The following is a 16,673-nucleotide window of genomic DNA, read 5'->3' as shown; positions in this document are numbered from 1 at the left end:
AAAGACTATTATGAAACCGGTGCAGACACACACACACACACAAAAAGTCTTTTTTTTTAATTGGTTAATACATTCAGGGAGACCAAACATCACATGATCTCCAACTGACCCTTATTAAATATGAAAGAATGACACAGTCAGTAAATCAGCCATTTAGTTACTTGCAGTGCACTCATTAGATGCAGTATCTAAAATGTTTCTTTATCTTCTGGCTGTTTTTATATGTAGTATTTCCCAGAGAGATGGGCAGTCCATCACCGGGCCAGACACAAAGACAGACACACTTACATCTATGGGCAATTTAAGCCTTGTTCAGACTGCATGTCCAAATCTTATTTTTGTGCATTTCCAATCATGTTTAGCAAGTGTGAACGGCAAAAAATAACGAAATAAATAATCACATGAAAAGGCTTTGTAAACTTTTGTATTTCAAGCCACATTCATATGTGAGCCTGGACCACAAAACCAATCTTAAATTTTAAATTTTTTAAAATTGAGATTTCTACATCATCTGAAAGCTGAACAAATAAACTTTCCATTGATGTTTGTTATGATAGGACAATATTTGTCTGAGATACAACTATTTGAAAATCTGGAATGTGAGGGTGCAAAAAAATCTAAATATTGAGAAAATCACCTTTAAAGTTGTCCAAATGAAGTCCTTAGCAATACATATTATTAATAATAAATGAGGTTTTGATGCATTAACGGTAGGAAATTTACAAAATATCTTCATGGAACATGATCTTTATTTAATATCCTAATGATTTTTGGCATAAAAGAAAAATCGATAATTTGGACCCATACAATGTTTTTTTTGGCTATTGCTACAAATATACCCGTGCTACTTCAGAGTACTTAAAGAGTACTACTTAAGTTTACTTTTGTGGTCAGGGTCACATATGTGGTTTGAAATCATATTCAAATGACATTTATGGAAATCAGTCTGATCTGACTTTCTCATGCCATGTAAACATGTCAGATGTTTTTTGAAAACATGCTGAATGTCTTTGCAGGAAAAAAGTTTGTGTTTTTAGGTGAAATGCAAGTCTAGCTGAAAATTACAATATACTGCTTGGGTACTTTAAGTTTTGAGACTAGCATGGAAAAATCAGTGCATTCCCCCTTTCTACATTTCTGCCGCTGCCTCATAAAACGTAATAATCCAGTGCGACTGCATCATGTTGCAAGACAACATCTGTATTGCAAATCTGAACAGCTGCGATACACAGTATGGACAGTCAATTATTTAAATTGGATTCCAGTTGGATAAACAAATAATGGGATTTGGTCTGACGGTCTGAACAAGGCTTTTAGTGTTTTCATTTCGCCTGAGCCATGGCCCTTCTTCTTGTGAGGTGACAGTGCTACTCACTTAGGGTGTGCTATATGAAGTTTGGAGTTAGAAACTAGTTCCAAACAAATCACAATCTTTGTGTGTCTTTACTCAATATATCCAAAGGATGCTATCAAAGGTTAAATTTTTCTTAAATCATAAAACTTTAGAGATGGTTGTCCATGCTTTTATCACCTCACGCTTAGAATACTGCAATTCACTATACTGTGGTAGCTCTAAGTCATTAATTGATCGTCTTCAACTAGTTCAAAATGCTGCTGCTAGATTCCTTTATAATAGCTGCAAAAGCGCCCACATTACTCCAATCCTGCGGACCCTTCATTGGCTGCCTATTAAATTCAGAATTGACTTTAAAATCCTTTTATTCGTATATAAATCTTTATACAATCTAGCTCCTATTTATTTATCTGAACTGCTATACCCTTATACTCCCTCCAGATGTTTAAGATCCAGTGATCAGAACCTTCTTCTAGTCCCACAATCCAGACTCAAACATATAGGGGATCGAGCTTTCTCAGTGGTTGGGCCGCGGTTATGGAATAGCCTCCCTTTAGAGATCAGACTCGCACCTTCTCTGTCCACTTTTAAATCTCTCCTAAAAACACATCTGTTCTCTCTGGCTTATAAATAATTTTCTATCACGGTTTTTGCTTAGTTTTATGGGTTTATATTTGTGTTTCTCTTGTGTTTTTAATATCTATTTACTTATTTTATAGGGCGAGACCCTGTTCAATTGTGTAGTTGTGATGATTTTTGTTCTTTTATGATTTTTGAATCTCTGTGCAGCACTTTGGCCAGCCGTGTGGCTGTTTTATGTGCTATATAAATAAATTGAAACTTGAAACTCTTTATAAAAGTTACGACTAAAACGGCTCATTCAAACACGCCCCCACATGTCTACGTCACGATGTGGAAATATTTGCGTAAGGCGTGGTAGTGTTGATGCAGCCGTGTCAGGGAGAAGCTGTGTGTTTCTAGGCGAAAGCAATGCACTTTATTTGGCCTTCCGAAAGTAGATGCATTTAGGAATCATTAAGATTGCTTACAACAGAACAACGCATTTTATGGATGAGTTTCGTGAACCTAGGAGAGGAGGTCATTCTGACTTTGCTATGACAATCTGAGCTTCTGAATCAGCAACTGGAAGTAAGCTATGTTTTGTTCTTAGTTTGAGTATTTGCTATTGACTGTTCAAATGCGGAGTTTTGCGCATCGTGTGTGTGTGTGTGTGTGAGGGAGAGAGAGACAGGGCCACATCACAGCGGAGTGTACAGCCAGTCAACAATCATCTTAATCGCGGCTTGTTTGCAAAAACATACAAGCTTCATCACTGTGTCGCGACTCCGTTCCCCTCTCGGGCTTGAACTGATGGTAAAACTAAGGACATTATTAACTGTCTTTAATTTTGAAAGCTGAACATCGTGATTATGGAAAAGGGGCGTTACATTTCTGACACGGCTTGTGGTGTTCGGCCAGTCACAATGCTCTGTGCCAGTTGGCCAATCAGAGCAGACTGCGCTTGTCGGAAGCAGGGACTTTATAGAAAACGAAGCATTTGAGAGAGGCGGGGCATAGAGGACCTACAATAATGTACAGTATTTGAAAAATGTGTTTTTTGAACATTAAGGCGTCAACATTGTTACACCAAATACACAAAATATTGCTCTTTTAAAAAGCATCATATGACGCCTTTAATCTCATAGCATTATTTATGCAGTTGCAGTGTAAATTGCCACTTCTGAGCTTGCATGAACAGTCTGTTTAAATACATAATTTTTTTTATCAGCTCTGCAATGTATTGTTACAGCCCTATTATGTCTTCTTATTATACGTCTTTTGATTAAGGGGAGATTAACACAGTTTTTTCATGCACCTTTCAAATTTGAGATTTTGGGCTTTTTGTTTTTTTTCAGTATTTTTTCAGACTAGTGGAAAGAAAACATCCAAAAGACACTGTTAAGTGTTTCTTTATAGCACTTATCTATTTGTCAATCGAGTTCAATTACAATACATATTTTTAAAGGCCGTTTTCTCAAAATGAGTTTTCTCTCCTACATTGAGCCATATATCTCCGTTTCAGTAGCACTTAAACACAGCAAACTTTACATCTTTATTCCTGTCTATATCCTGAAGGTTTTTACAGAGGGATTTGTTCATATATAATTTGCTTGATTATATACAACATTTTATTCCCCCCAAAATTGTGAAAATTTAGTGTTTTCTGTCTGTAAGTATTTTCTGAATTATGTGTCAAAAAGAGATACCCAAAATTCCCTCTGTAAAAACTTTTGACTCTAATATGTCAATAAAGGAAATTAGAATTTTGAAACCAACTTCAAGTGTTTAGATTTTTGTTCTAGAAATGTATGCAAATTAGCGCATATTTCATTAAACAATGCATCATTTGCATATTTAAACCTAACATTTTAGGAAGCTTGTAATACAAAAAAATGTGCAATTATCAATGTAACCCATCAACTAGGTAAATAAGGTGATAACTATTAGTAAAAAAATGTTTACCCTATTCACCTGCAGTGTCTCGCCTTAAATGAAAGAATTAGACACAAAATATGATGTGATTCCTGGACAGTCTTTGGTGCTACTTGGTGGCTTCAGATGCTTTGGTACATAACTCTGGTCCCAGAGGTTCTCAATTGGACTCAGGTCTGGGGAACATAAGAGCCAGTCAATGGCATCAGTGCCTTTGTTATTAAGAAACTGCCTACACATTCTGGACACATGAGGCTGGGCATTGTCATGCACCAGGAGGAACCCAGGGCCCACTGTACTAGTTTAAAGTCTGACAAGAAAACGAGGCACCAATGGCACATGTGCCAGTTCTGATGTTCTCTAGCAAATTCCAATCAAGCTGTATGGTGCTGGGCTGTGAGCACAGGTCCCACTATAGCAGGGGTCTCCAACACTTTGCTCGCGAGCTGCTAGTAGCTCTTTCATCCAATCGGAGTGAGATAATATAGACAGGTCCCATCACCATTATCATTTACGTGTGTGGACTGTGGAGCGTCTCTAATTCCATCTCTGCATATTGTTATGATTTTGAGTTTATTATAACATTCATCTGGGAACGGAACATGCGCCATTTCGTCAGATTTGTAAGGTAAATCATTTACGCAAACCCAGGAGAATACATCAATATCTTTCTCAATATGCTAACTGTTCACTGTGATTTCAAAATAAAAGCTCAAACTCTCACTCTGAGTTTACACGTTTTGATGTCCACATATTCAAGAAATTACAGTGGCTGGAGCATTTGTCGTGAAAAAATTGCTAAATATTAAAGTTTAGGTGGACGTTTAAATTAAATGTTGTTTAGTCAATATTAAACAAGGATTAGATTGCGCAGTAAACCGTAGAAACAATCGTCAGGCTGTTTGCGCCCTCTGCAGGCATTTGTTATAATCGTAATGTATGTTAGCTCTATTGTTTATAATACAGTATGTATTTTAATGGTTTTGTTCAATAAAACCACATGATTACTTGCTTTTGATACATTATTATATACAGGTCCTTCTCAAAAAATTAGCATATTGTGATAAAGTTCATTATTTTCTGTAATGTACTGATAAACATTAGACTTTCATATATTTTAGATTCATTACAACACAACTGAAGTAGTTCAAGCCTTTTATTGTTTTAATATTGATGATTTTGGCATACAGCTCATGAAAACCCAAAATTCCTATCTCAAAAAATTAGCATATCATGAAAAGGTTCTCTAAATGAGCTATTGACCTAATCATCTGAATCAACTAATTAACTCTAAACACCTGCAAAAGATTCCTGAGGCTTTTAAAAACTCCCAGCCTGGTTCATTACTCAAAACCGCAATCATGGGTAAGACTGCCGACCTGACTGCTGTCCAGAAGGCCATCATTGACACCCTCAAGCAAGAGGGTAAGACACAGAAAGAAATTTCTGAACGAATAGGCTGTTCCCAGAGTGCTGTATCAAGGCACCTCAGTGGGAAGTCTGTGGGAAGGAAAAAGTGTGGCAGAAAACGCAGCACAACGAGAAGAGGTGACCGGACCCTGAGGAAGATTGTGGAGAAGGACCGATTCCAGACCTTGGGGGACCTGCGGAAGCAGTGGACTGAGTCTGGAGTAGAAACATCCAGAGCCACCGTGTACAGGCGTGTGCAGGAAATGGGCTACAGGTGCCGCATTCCCCAGGTCAAGCCACTTTTGAACCAGAAACAGCGGCAGAAGCGCCTGACCTGGGCTACAGAGAAGCAGCACTGGACTGTTGCTCTGTGGTCCAAAGTACTTTTTTCGGATGAAAGCAAATTTTGCATGTCATTCGGAAATCAAGGTGCCAGAGTCTGGAGGAAGACTGGGGAGAGGGAAATGCCAAAATGCCTGAAGTCCAGTGTCAAGTACCCACAGTCAGTGATGCTGGTGTTGGTCCACTGTGTTTTATCAAGGGCAGGGTCAATGCAGCTAGCTATCAGGAGATTTTGGAGCACTTCATGCTTCCATCTGCTGAAAAGCTTTATGGAGATGAAGATTTCATTTTTCAGCACGACCTGGCACCTGCTCCCAGTGCCAAAACCACTGGTAAATGGTTTACTGACCATGGTATTACTGTGCTCAATTGGCCTGCCAACTCTCCTGACCTGAACCCCATAGAGAATCTGTGGGATATTGTGAAGAGAAAGTTGAGAGACGCAAGACCCAACACTCTGGATGAGCTTAAGGCCGCTATCGAAGCATCCTGGGCCTCCATAACACCTCAGCAGTGCCACAGGCTGATTGCCTCCATGCCACGCCGCATTGAAGCAGTCGTTTCTGCAAAAGGATTCCCGACCAAGCATTGAGTGCATAACTGAACATAATTATTTGAAGGTTGACTTTTTTTGTATTAAAAACACTTTTCTTTTATTGGTCGGATGAAATATGCAAATTTTTTGAGATAGGAATTTTGGGTTTTCATGAGCTGTATGCCAAAATCATCAATATTAAAACAATAAAAGGCTTGAACTACTTCAGTTGTGTTGTAATGAATCTAAAATATATGAAAGTCTAATGTTTATCAGTACATTACAGAAAATAATGAACTTTATCACAATATGCTAATTTTTTGAGAAGGACCTGTATGTATTTTAAGTCATTTTAAAAGCTATTGCTAGCTTAGGTTATTGTTAGTTTTACTTCTGAGAGCCTCTGTCTCTCTAACACATCCCTTTTATAGCTAATCATGTCAGTTAACTTAATTAATTGCTAGATGTCCTCCCAGCTGAATCTTTTCAAAATGTCTTGCTTTTTCAGCCCTTTTTTTTTGCCCCAGTCCCAACTATTTTGAGACCTCTAGCAGGCATCAAATTTGATATGAGCTAATTTTGTGCATAAAAATCTTAAAATTTCTCAGTTTAAACATTTGTTTTATCTATGTTCTATTGTGAATAAAATATTGGCTCATGTGATTTGAAATTCTTTTAGTTTTCATTTTTATAAAAATTTTAAAAGCATCCCAACATTTACGGAATTCGGGTTGTACATTTATTTGAGATTTGTGCATTGGTAGCTCTAATCTGCTTTCATTTTTAAAAAGTAGCTCTCGAATGAAAAAGTTTGGAGACCTCTGCACTATAGGTTGTTGGTCCCTTATGCCACCCTCATGGAATCTGTTTCTAACAGTTTGGTCAGAAACATGCATACTAGTAGCCTGCTCAAAGTCATTTTGGAGGGCTCTGGCAATACTCCTTGCACAAAGGAGCGGATATGGGCCCTGCTGTTGGGTTGTTGCCCTTCTTCCTCCCTGTTCAGCCTCCTCGATTAACAGCTCATCTCCTGGTATCTCCCCATGCTCTTGAAACTGTGCTTGAGACACACCAAACCTCCTTGCGATGACATATGTGGATGGCCCATCATGGAGGAAGTGGACTACCTGTGCAACCTGATTGAGTTGTAGGTACTACCTCATGGTACAAGTAGTAAGAAGGTCCCTAACAAAACACATAAATAAAGAAAAATAAAAGCATGGGAAGGATATGGACAGAGGAACTGTCTATGGCCACCACCTACAAAATCAGGTGTGGGGTGGGGTGTGTGGGGGGGTGCTGTTGCCTCTCCAGTGTACCCATTGTCACTTTCATTTTCACCACAGCATGTGAAACTGATTCAAACTTATGCTTATGCAGATTGGTATCCCTGAAGTTTAGTTGACTTGGTGTTATACTGTGATTTAAATGTTCCTTTCATTTTTTTTTTTACAGCGTATTTTCAATACTGACTATCAGCAGCTGTACTATTTAGTTGTCTAGTCTGACATGTCCCTATTATGGATTATGTGATGTAATACATTTGAGAGAAAGAAGCTCAACTTGATATCATAAGTACATGCATACTTTATGTAAGTCGGTGTAGCCTACTTTTCTCGCACCATGACTTGCACAACTCATTTTGAATCCTTGTGTTTCTCCAGTCAGGTAAGAGGGAGACTGAAGGAAGAGGTGGAAGGCATGAGAATGACTCATCCCAATTTCAAACCAGGCCTTGTGGTGTTACAGGTTAGTGGTAACCTGTCTATGAATGACCGTTAATATTTTCTGAAACAGTGATGAAAATGATGGTAATTGTTCTATTTTACACTTAAAGGGTTCATCGCTGTATGCAAATGGGTAGGGCTGCAACTAACAATTATTTTGATAATCGATTAGTTGGGCCGATTATTCTTTCGATTAATTGGATAAAATCGGATTGATCTTTTTTTTCATCTTTGCCGATTTTTCAAGTTTTCCCACTTACAAAGAATGGAGAGATCTGTAATTTTCATCGTAGGTAGACCTCAACTGTGAGAGACAGAATATAAAAAAATCCAGAAAACACATTGTACTTACTTTTTTAATAATTAATTTCCATTTTATTGCATGAAATAAGTATTTGATACAGTAGAAAAATATAACTTAATTTTTGGTACAGAAACCTGTTTACACAATTACAGAGGTCAGACATTTCCTGTAGTTCTTGACCAGGTTTGCACACACTGCAGCAGGGATTTTGGCCCACTCCTCCATACAGGTCTTCTCCAGATCTTTCAGGTTTTGGGGTTGTCACTGGGCAACACGGAGTTTCAGCTCCCTCCATAGATTTTCTATTGGGTTCAGGTCTGGAGACTGGCTAGGCCACTCCAGGACCTTGAAATGCTTCTTACGGAGCCACTCCTTAGTTGCCCTTGCTGTGTGTTTGGGGTCATTGTCATGCTGGAAGACCCAGCCACGACCCATCTTCAATGCTCTTACTGAGGGAAGGAGGTTGTTGCCCAAAATCTCGTGATACATGGCCCCATCCATCCTCCCCTCAATACGGTGCAGTCGTCCTGTCCCCTTTGCAGAAAAGCACCCCCAAAGCATGATGTTTCCACCCCCATGCTTCACGGTTGGGATGGTGTTCTTGGGATTGTACTCATCCTTCTTCCTCCAAACACGGCGAGTGGAGTTTATACCAAAAAGTTATATTTTGGGCTCATCTGACCACATGACCTTCTCCCATGCCTCATCTGGATTATCCAGATGGTCTTTGGCAAACTTCAGACGGGCCTGGACATGTGCTGGCTTGAGCAGGGGAACCTTGCGTGTGCTGCAAGATTTTAATCCATGACGGTGCAGTGTGTTACTAATGATAACCGTTGAGTCTGTGGTCCCAGCTCTCTTCAGGTCATTGACCAGGTCCTCCCGTGTAGTTCTAGGCTGAACCCTCACCTTTCTCAGGATCACTGATACTCCACGAGGCGAGATCTTGCATGGAGCCCCAGTCCGAGGGAGATTGACAGTCATCTTGAATTTCTTCCATTTTATAATAATTGCGCCAATAGTTGTTGCCTTCTCACCAAGCTGTTTGCCTATTGTCCTGTAGCCCATCCTAGCCTTGTGCAGGTCTACAATTTTGTCCCTAGTGTCCTTAGACAGCTCTTTGGTCTTGCCCATAGTGGAGAGGTTGGAGTCTGATTGATTGAATGTGTGAACAGGTGTCTTTTATACAGGTAATGAGTTCAAACAGGTGCAATTAATACAGGTAATGAGTGGAGGATAGGAGGGCTTCTGAAAGACAAACTAACAGGTCTGTGAGAGCCAGAATTCTTGCTGGTTGGTAGGTGATCAAATACTTATTTCATGCAATAAAATGGAAGTTAATTATTTAAAAATCATACAATGTGATTTTCTGGAATTTTTTTTATATTCAGTCTCTCACAGTTGAGGTCTACCTACGATGAAAATTACAGATCTCTCCATTCTTTGTAAGTGGGAAAACTTGAAAAATCGGCAGTGTATCAAATACTTATTTGTCCCACTGTATCACGATAATGAACATGCATGATATTGTTATCGTGGGCACTTCAAAATTATGTGAATAATTATTTATTACAAATTATTCCGATTTTTTTAATACATTTTAAGAATATTTTTCCCATCAACTGGTCACAATGCACAACTAATATATATATATATATATATATATATATATATATATATATATATATATATATTAGTTACAGCCGGAGGGAATCGAGGCTTCGTCAGGACAGCATTCCTGTAATGCGCGGAGAAGAGTAATTACACAACATTTTAATATGAAGAGGTGCTCTTTGGTTTTCAACTGCAATAACAAATATTCTCACTAACAAAATCAAAGTTTCTCACAAATTCTCACTTGCATTCACAAAATAATAATTTGTTACATTTATATAGCGCTTTTCTGGGTACTCAAAGCGCTTGACTGCTAGACACAAAAGACACTGACTGCTGCTTTTTAAATAACATTTCCCGTTATGAATTATGATACCACTTGGTTCGTTGGTCCGTTGGGTCAGATTGCTTTCTCACCACAAACGAACCACTCCAGGGTTCGTTTGAAAGCGTGCCAAGACCACCTCTTCAAGGAGGTCTCGGCACGCTTGTTTGGTCCGCTTTTGGTGCGCACCCGAGTGCGATTGCTGCTTTCTCGCCTGCCCAAACGAACCGCACCAAGAGGGAAAACGAACTCTAGTGCGATTCAACCAAACTAAATGAGGCAGGTGAGAAAGCACCCTATTTAAATGATTTTACCCATTAAGATTTTTGTATGATTTTTCTATGGAGTTAATCACCGTGCCAAATACTTAAATATTTAGACTGAATAGGCTATTTATTTTCAAAGTTTTTTTTTTTCTCCATTTTAATCTGGTCTACAACATGCCCTAGAAATTGTTTGAAAATGTTTTGATTCTTTATTGTTCGGTCACATTTTACATTAAAGGGCACCTATTATGCAAAATTCACTTTCACATGTTGTTTGGACATAAATGTGTGTTGGCAGTGTGTACACACAACCACCCTATAATGATAAAAATCCACCCACTCTTTTTTTTTTTTTTTTTCTCCATATATTATTAACTGCATCTCAGAGCAAGCCGATCACAGAATCCGTAAAGTGACATCACATTTTACAAGCCCCACCCACGATTTTTGATTGACACTGCTGTAATCTAGCCGAAACACCGCCCTGAGTGAACCGCACACAATCCGCCATGTTTATCTTCTCATTAAGGTTATAGATGTTATTCAGGACAGAGAAGTGATTCTCTGCTTTTATTTTATTCTTTGGGTCATATTAATAGCATAGACTATATAGGTACTGTATATTATGCTGATGTCACTTAAAGGGTTGGTTCACCCAAAAATGAAAATTCTGTCATTAATTACTCACTCTCATGTCCTTTCAAACCCGTAAGACCTTTTGTTCATCTTCAGAACACAAATTAAGATATTTTTGATGGAATCTGAGAGCTGTCTGACCCTCCATAGACAGCAATACAACGGAAATGTTCCCAGGTCCAAAAACGTTGCAAGGAGAATAAAAAATAAATAACAACTTTATTCAAATTCGTCTCCTTCGCATCACCCTAGCGAGTGTTTCTCTTCTATCTGTTATGCTACAACGACAGGAATTTGATTCTAAATGTCCTGTGAAAGCGGGTGACGGTGCGATGTTGAGCTTTTTCCCTGACTTCTCTCCCGCGACGGCAAAGAAGCGGAGCTCCTTCAGTGCAATACGGAAGGAATTGAAAGAGGCAGGTCTGCAGACATTTCTTCAGTATCCTGCTACTCTGAAGATCGTCATGAAACACGGCGAGACCAAACTAATGCACTCACCGAAGCGCATCAATTCCTGAGCTCCATTCCCGCTCCTCATTCTCCTGGGATGGATGTGGCATAAGGGTTTGATTAATACCGAGTGACTCGAATTCTGATTTACTGGCCTAGAACTTCATGTGACAATCACTACTGGCAGTTCTTCATGTAAGCAACGAAACTTGGTATCTCTAATGTACAGTTTTCAATGTACATGATACAATTATTTGTTTGTTTCCTCGTTATGGAGGTTTTTTTTTTTTTTTTAACCCCACTTTATTACTTGTGAATTTTAAGTTATTCTGTTGTCGTATAATTGGGCTAATGGCGGTGTTCTAAAGAATGGTACTGGCTGTCATGTTACTGTCACTGATTAAGACAGGGGAGGGTGGCAGCCTGGGGTCTTACCCCAGACTGTAGTAGTTTTATGGGGTGGGTTTTCTTTGTTAATGGGTTTTTAAAGGCAGACTTGAGTTAATTCATTTGCAGTGGTATAACTTTCTCTCATTTGTTCAGTTCACTTTGTTTGATAGTAATGACTGAAATTAATATAAGTTGTACTGTCAATGGTTTAAACGGCCCCATAAACGTACAAGGTTTTTTTTTTTACAACTATTGCAACGAAAAAAGGTTGACGTTGCTTTGATCCAGAAAGCTCATTTGTGGATGGATGATGTTCATGGATGCAATGATGGGTATTGCGAGGTGGTCTCTCTTGCTGCGACTGACAATGGAACTAAAGGTGTTTTGATAACTGTTTGAAGAAATTTAAATATGTCCATTTTAGACAGAAATGGTGATAATGCTAACCGAATTACATCCCTTTATGGAAAGTGGTTACTCCCTGATCCTAACTGATCATTCTGTCGTTTCTGCTTTAGTAGTTTGCTCTTTTCTCCTCGTACAATCGTGCAGTCCATTGTTGTTTTTGTATTCATGTGGTTTTTTTGTTTCTTTTATTGTACAGTTTGCCTTTTAAATAAAAAAAAAAAATTGTGTGGAAGTTTTAAACATTGCTTGAATGTTGATGCTTTGTTTGTTCTAGGTGGGAGACAGAGAGGACTCAAACTTGTACATCAGCATGAAGCTAAAAGCAGCTGCTGAGGTAAAACCACATTCAGCACAGTGATTCAGAAACTTTAGTCTGTGCTTGATTATAATACTATAATATATAACTAAAAGTTCCCAGTCATTTACATTAAAATTCACATTGACACACATTCCTTTAAACCGAGTATTCAATCCAGTGAGTGGAAAAACAGGGTAGAGAACTGCTTTTAATGTGAAAATCTTACCAACATTATAAATGCAATTTGTCCTCAAGGAACATTAGAAAATAAAAAAAATGCAGCTTATGAGCCCTTCAGTGACTATCACTGTCTTGATTTTTAGATCGGGATCAGAGCTGTACATGTGAAGCTTCCACGGACTGCAACTGAAAATGAGGTAGGACAGTTTCACTTGAAGTCATTAACTGTTAATCCATATTTTATGTTTCCTATTAACAGCTGTTTCAGATTTTGCTATTTATAATTAACTGTTACACATTCTGTAGGTTATGTGCAGTGTGTTGGAAGTCAATGAGGACTCCAAAATTCATGGGCTCATAGTCCAGCTGCCCCTCGACTCCGTCCACACTATTAATACAGAAAGGATTATCAACAGTGTGGCTCCAGAGAAAGATGTGGATGGGTACAGAAAAAATAATTCACTCTTAAACAACATGCCATTAAATTGTGTTATTCTGATAAGAAAGCCTGTTTCTTTGCTTGCTTCAGATTGACGAGTATAAATGCAGGGAAACTGGCACGTGGTGATCTTGGAGACTGTTTTATCCCATGTACTCCTAATGGATGTATGGAGCTCATCAAACAAACAGGTGAGACAAACACCTCAAGACTTCAGGCGGGGTAGGGTTGTCAATTGATAAAAACAAAAAAATAATTATGTATGCTAAATTTATTTGCTGAGATGTGATATGTGCATGAGTGGATCTTTTGTGTGTATTTCTGGATTCATCCATCCATCCATCCATCTTCTTCCGCTTATCCGGGGCCGGGTCGCGGGGGCAGCAGTCTAAGCAGTCTATTTCTGGATTGCTGTGTGCATTTATGGATCTGTTGCTTGTGTGTGTGTGGGGGAAGTTATTATACTGTTTTCACTCAATAGGTGTCATCAACGGTCGCACGTTAGTTTGAGGACCAACTTTACTACAACTTTTGCCTCAAACTCCTAGTTTGCTACTTATTAATAGTAAGGTAGTTGTTAAGTTTAGGTATGGGGTAGGATTAAGGGAGCTAAAATATGGTCATGCAGAATAAGGCATTAATATGTGTTTAAGTACTAATAAACAGCCAATATGCTAGTAAAATGCATGGTAATAAGCAACTAGTTAATAGTGAGTAAAGTGTTACCAAATTCTTTTATATTCTATTATCATTCCAAACTTGTATTTTTTTCTTCTGCACAAAAGGTCTGTTACTGCTGTTTTTGTCCAGTGAAAGTAAATGGAGTCTTAAACATTTCAAGCTCCAAAAAGGGTGTGAAGGTTGCGTAAAACTACTACATACAGCTGTGGGGAACCGTCGGGACTCTAGGCCTTCAGAGAGGGCCTAAACTATAGTAAAAACAATATTTACCATTTTTAAAATTAATTATTTAAAATGATAAACTTTTAAGTCATAATTTCTCTTTTTATTTAATTCATAATTTGAAAATCATCTAAATAAAATAAATACAATTTCTGTGGAAATAAACTCTTCAATTCTGCCTATTCAGTGAATGGGTTAAATGAAGGACTCCAATTTTCTCCATATTTGAATGTTTCCGCCTAGCGTTTGTGGCTTTGTGATTGGTGGTCCAGCTATGAAATTACAGAGGGCCAAGCAATAGTAAATCAATGTGAGCATAATTTTAAGTGACAGAAAAACTGACCAGTCATATCTTTCCTCTAAATGGGTCGGCCGTGTTATCACTAACTTTGACAAGTTCCGCCCGCTGTGGGGATCTCTCAGAAAAAAAGTATATATATATATATATATATATATATATACGCTGATAAACTAACTAGCTATTATTCACGTTATGATGAAAGAGTCTGGGAATGTGTCGTCACAGCAGCAGTGCATTCTGTATATAGACGGGAAAAAATCGTCCCCTTCACATGAGCAAAAATGTGCTTGGCATTACAGCAGAGTGGACCAGTTATATACGGACTATTTAAATTGACCAGAACTTTTATGTTTGGTTGTCTGTATTTTATTTTGATAATGAACAGACTGTGATGTCAAGTTTGAATTACTGTGTGTGTGTGTGTGTGTGTGTGTTCGCGAGGCGGTACTATCGAACTTCTGAATGCATCATTTTTGGTCATACAGATAAGAGTAAGACATAATTCGAAACTTAGAGGCCGTTCAAGACGCACTTCAAACTTTACTCTCACACAAACTATCAAACTCTCTCTCATACACTTCCTTTCCGTGAACTTGTTTGCGGAGTGCCGCACCTCACATCTGTTATAAATCTGGTAATTATTTAAGTCACACATATTTAGCATATTTATACCTTTCATATATAGACTGATTGTGTTTTTATTTATTTTTTTTTAAGAAAATTAATTATTTTTAATGTAACTTACATATACATTTTCCTTAAATCATCCTGGCGACCCAATTTTGACCCAGAGTTTGAAAACACGTGCTCAAGGCTGTAGTTGGGTCCATGCAAAAACTTGTGAACAATGCTTTTATAGTTGTGGCATCACCGTTTGGTCGTCATTGAATGATCCGGGGAAACCGAAGTTGTCAGTGTCGGTTAAGGCTAGTTCACACTACAGGATTTTAAGCCCGATTTGCAAGTTAACGAGCTCGCCGACAGGTCGGGCTGTAATCGGGGGAAAATCTGCGGGTGATCGGCGCTCCGCAGTCTTTGTGTGTGAACTACACAACGATGCATCAAAGACGCTCACTGACGCGTCGCCGACGCCAAACAAATATCTAGCATGCCAAATATCTGGACCGGTCGGCCGACTCGACATCACGTGGTGTCAGGTGTGGTGACCAGCTACAGCCAATGAGAGAGCAAGGCATGGGTTGAGGTCACCGGAAGAAAAACAGCAGCAACTTCGCTTAAAGAAAAGGCTTATATTTTTGCACATAAGCGTCTTTCACAGGCTTTTGGCTGCAATATTTTTTTTATTAACCACCAATAGTTACTGTTGCCATGACTGACAAACACTACACTCTATCTCACGCAGTGAAAAACACATCGCAGAGCAGAGAGGAAACTGACCACACACCGACAGAGAAGACCGAGCAGGCTATTGCTGATATGAAACAAGGTCTCAGGACTCTCAGCTTTTAAATCGAGTAATTTTTAAACAAATTCAAACAATAAATACCTTTTTGTGGCTCTTCAATGTGTTGTGACAGATCACTGTATTGCCTCAGTTCAAACACGTGAACCGATTGTCTTTTCATATTTACTTAATGCACGAAATGAACATGAATAAACATCAGAAGGTGTTTAATTTCAACCGCAGAACACACCATTTTAAATCCACCGAAGTTAATCTACTCCTGTCTGATTTGGGGTTAAGGCTAGAAGGGATACAGCTGCGGCTACTGTGCATGCGCATTTACATATTTTCTGAGCCCACAATATAACGTGAAACCAATGAAAATGGTTTTAAAAGCACATAGCGCCATAGTTTCATCACTTTGCGAGTGTCGCAGTGACCGGCTTTTTGCAGTAAAGGACCTGTCATAGTTTAATGAGTGGAAGATGACATGAAGCTTAACCTGCATTGAAAGCAGATGAGCTGCATGTGCATATACAGCTCCCATTCGGGGCGAAGATCACGGGATTTTGTCCACAGAATGATAAGAGCACACTTTAACATTTTTTTTATTATTTATTATTTAACACTCAGCATTTAACTTTAGCGCTGCAAGCCATGCATACAGTGCTCAAGCAGATTTTCTGGTAAGCAAAACAAGCACTTTTAATTACCTCAGCTTATTGTCTTTACCATGGCAGCCAACAACAGCACAGCTTAACCCTCAGCACATATTTATATTTAGTTATATTGAAAAAGTTTCAATTCAGTCTATTTTTTTCACGCCGTTTTAACATGTATTTCTATAAAGACTGGCCAGCTTTCAGGCAAGATGGCGGATAGCAGCGGTTCTG

General features: G+C 38.6%; 1 protein-coding gene across 1 annotated transcript in view; it reads left to right on the top strand.

Annotated features, from left to right (window-relative positions):
- LOC306886117 (C-1-tetrahydrofolate synthase, cytoplasmic-like) overlaps window positions 1-16,673 on the top strand; it is a gene marked incomplete at its 3' end in the record, with an annotated part of 41,760 nt that overhangs the window by 370 nt on the left and 24,717 nt on the right. Inside the window, exons 2-6 of the mRNA XM_079443000.1 lie at window positions 7,799-7,883; window positions 12,529-12,588; window positions 12,876-12,929; window positions 13,039-13,175; window positions 13,262-13,362. Of these exons, the coding sequence (XP_079299126.1) occupies window positions 7,799-7,883; window positions 12,529-12,588; window positions 12,876-12,929; window positions 13,039-13,175; window positions 13,262-13,362 (437 nt within the window). The remainder of the gene's footprint in view (window positions 1-7,798; window positions 7,884-12,528; window positions 12,589-12,875; window positions 12,930-13,038; window positions 13,176-13,261; window positions 13,363-16,673) is intronic.

The sequence above is a fragment of the Barbus barbus genome (genome assembly GCF_936440315.1).
Source record: "Barbus barbus genome assembly, chromosome: 20".
Lineage (NCBI taxonomy): Eukaryota > Metazoa > Chordata > Actinopteri > Cypriniformes > Cyprinidae > Barbus > Barbus barbus.
Note: the sequence above shows the minus strand (reverse complement) of the source record. Positions and strands in the feature narration are given on the sequence as shown.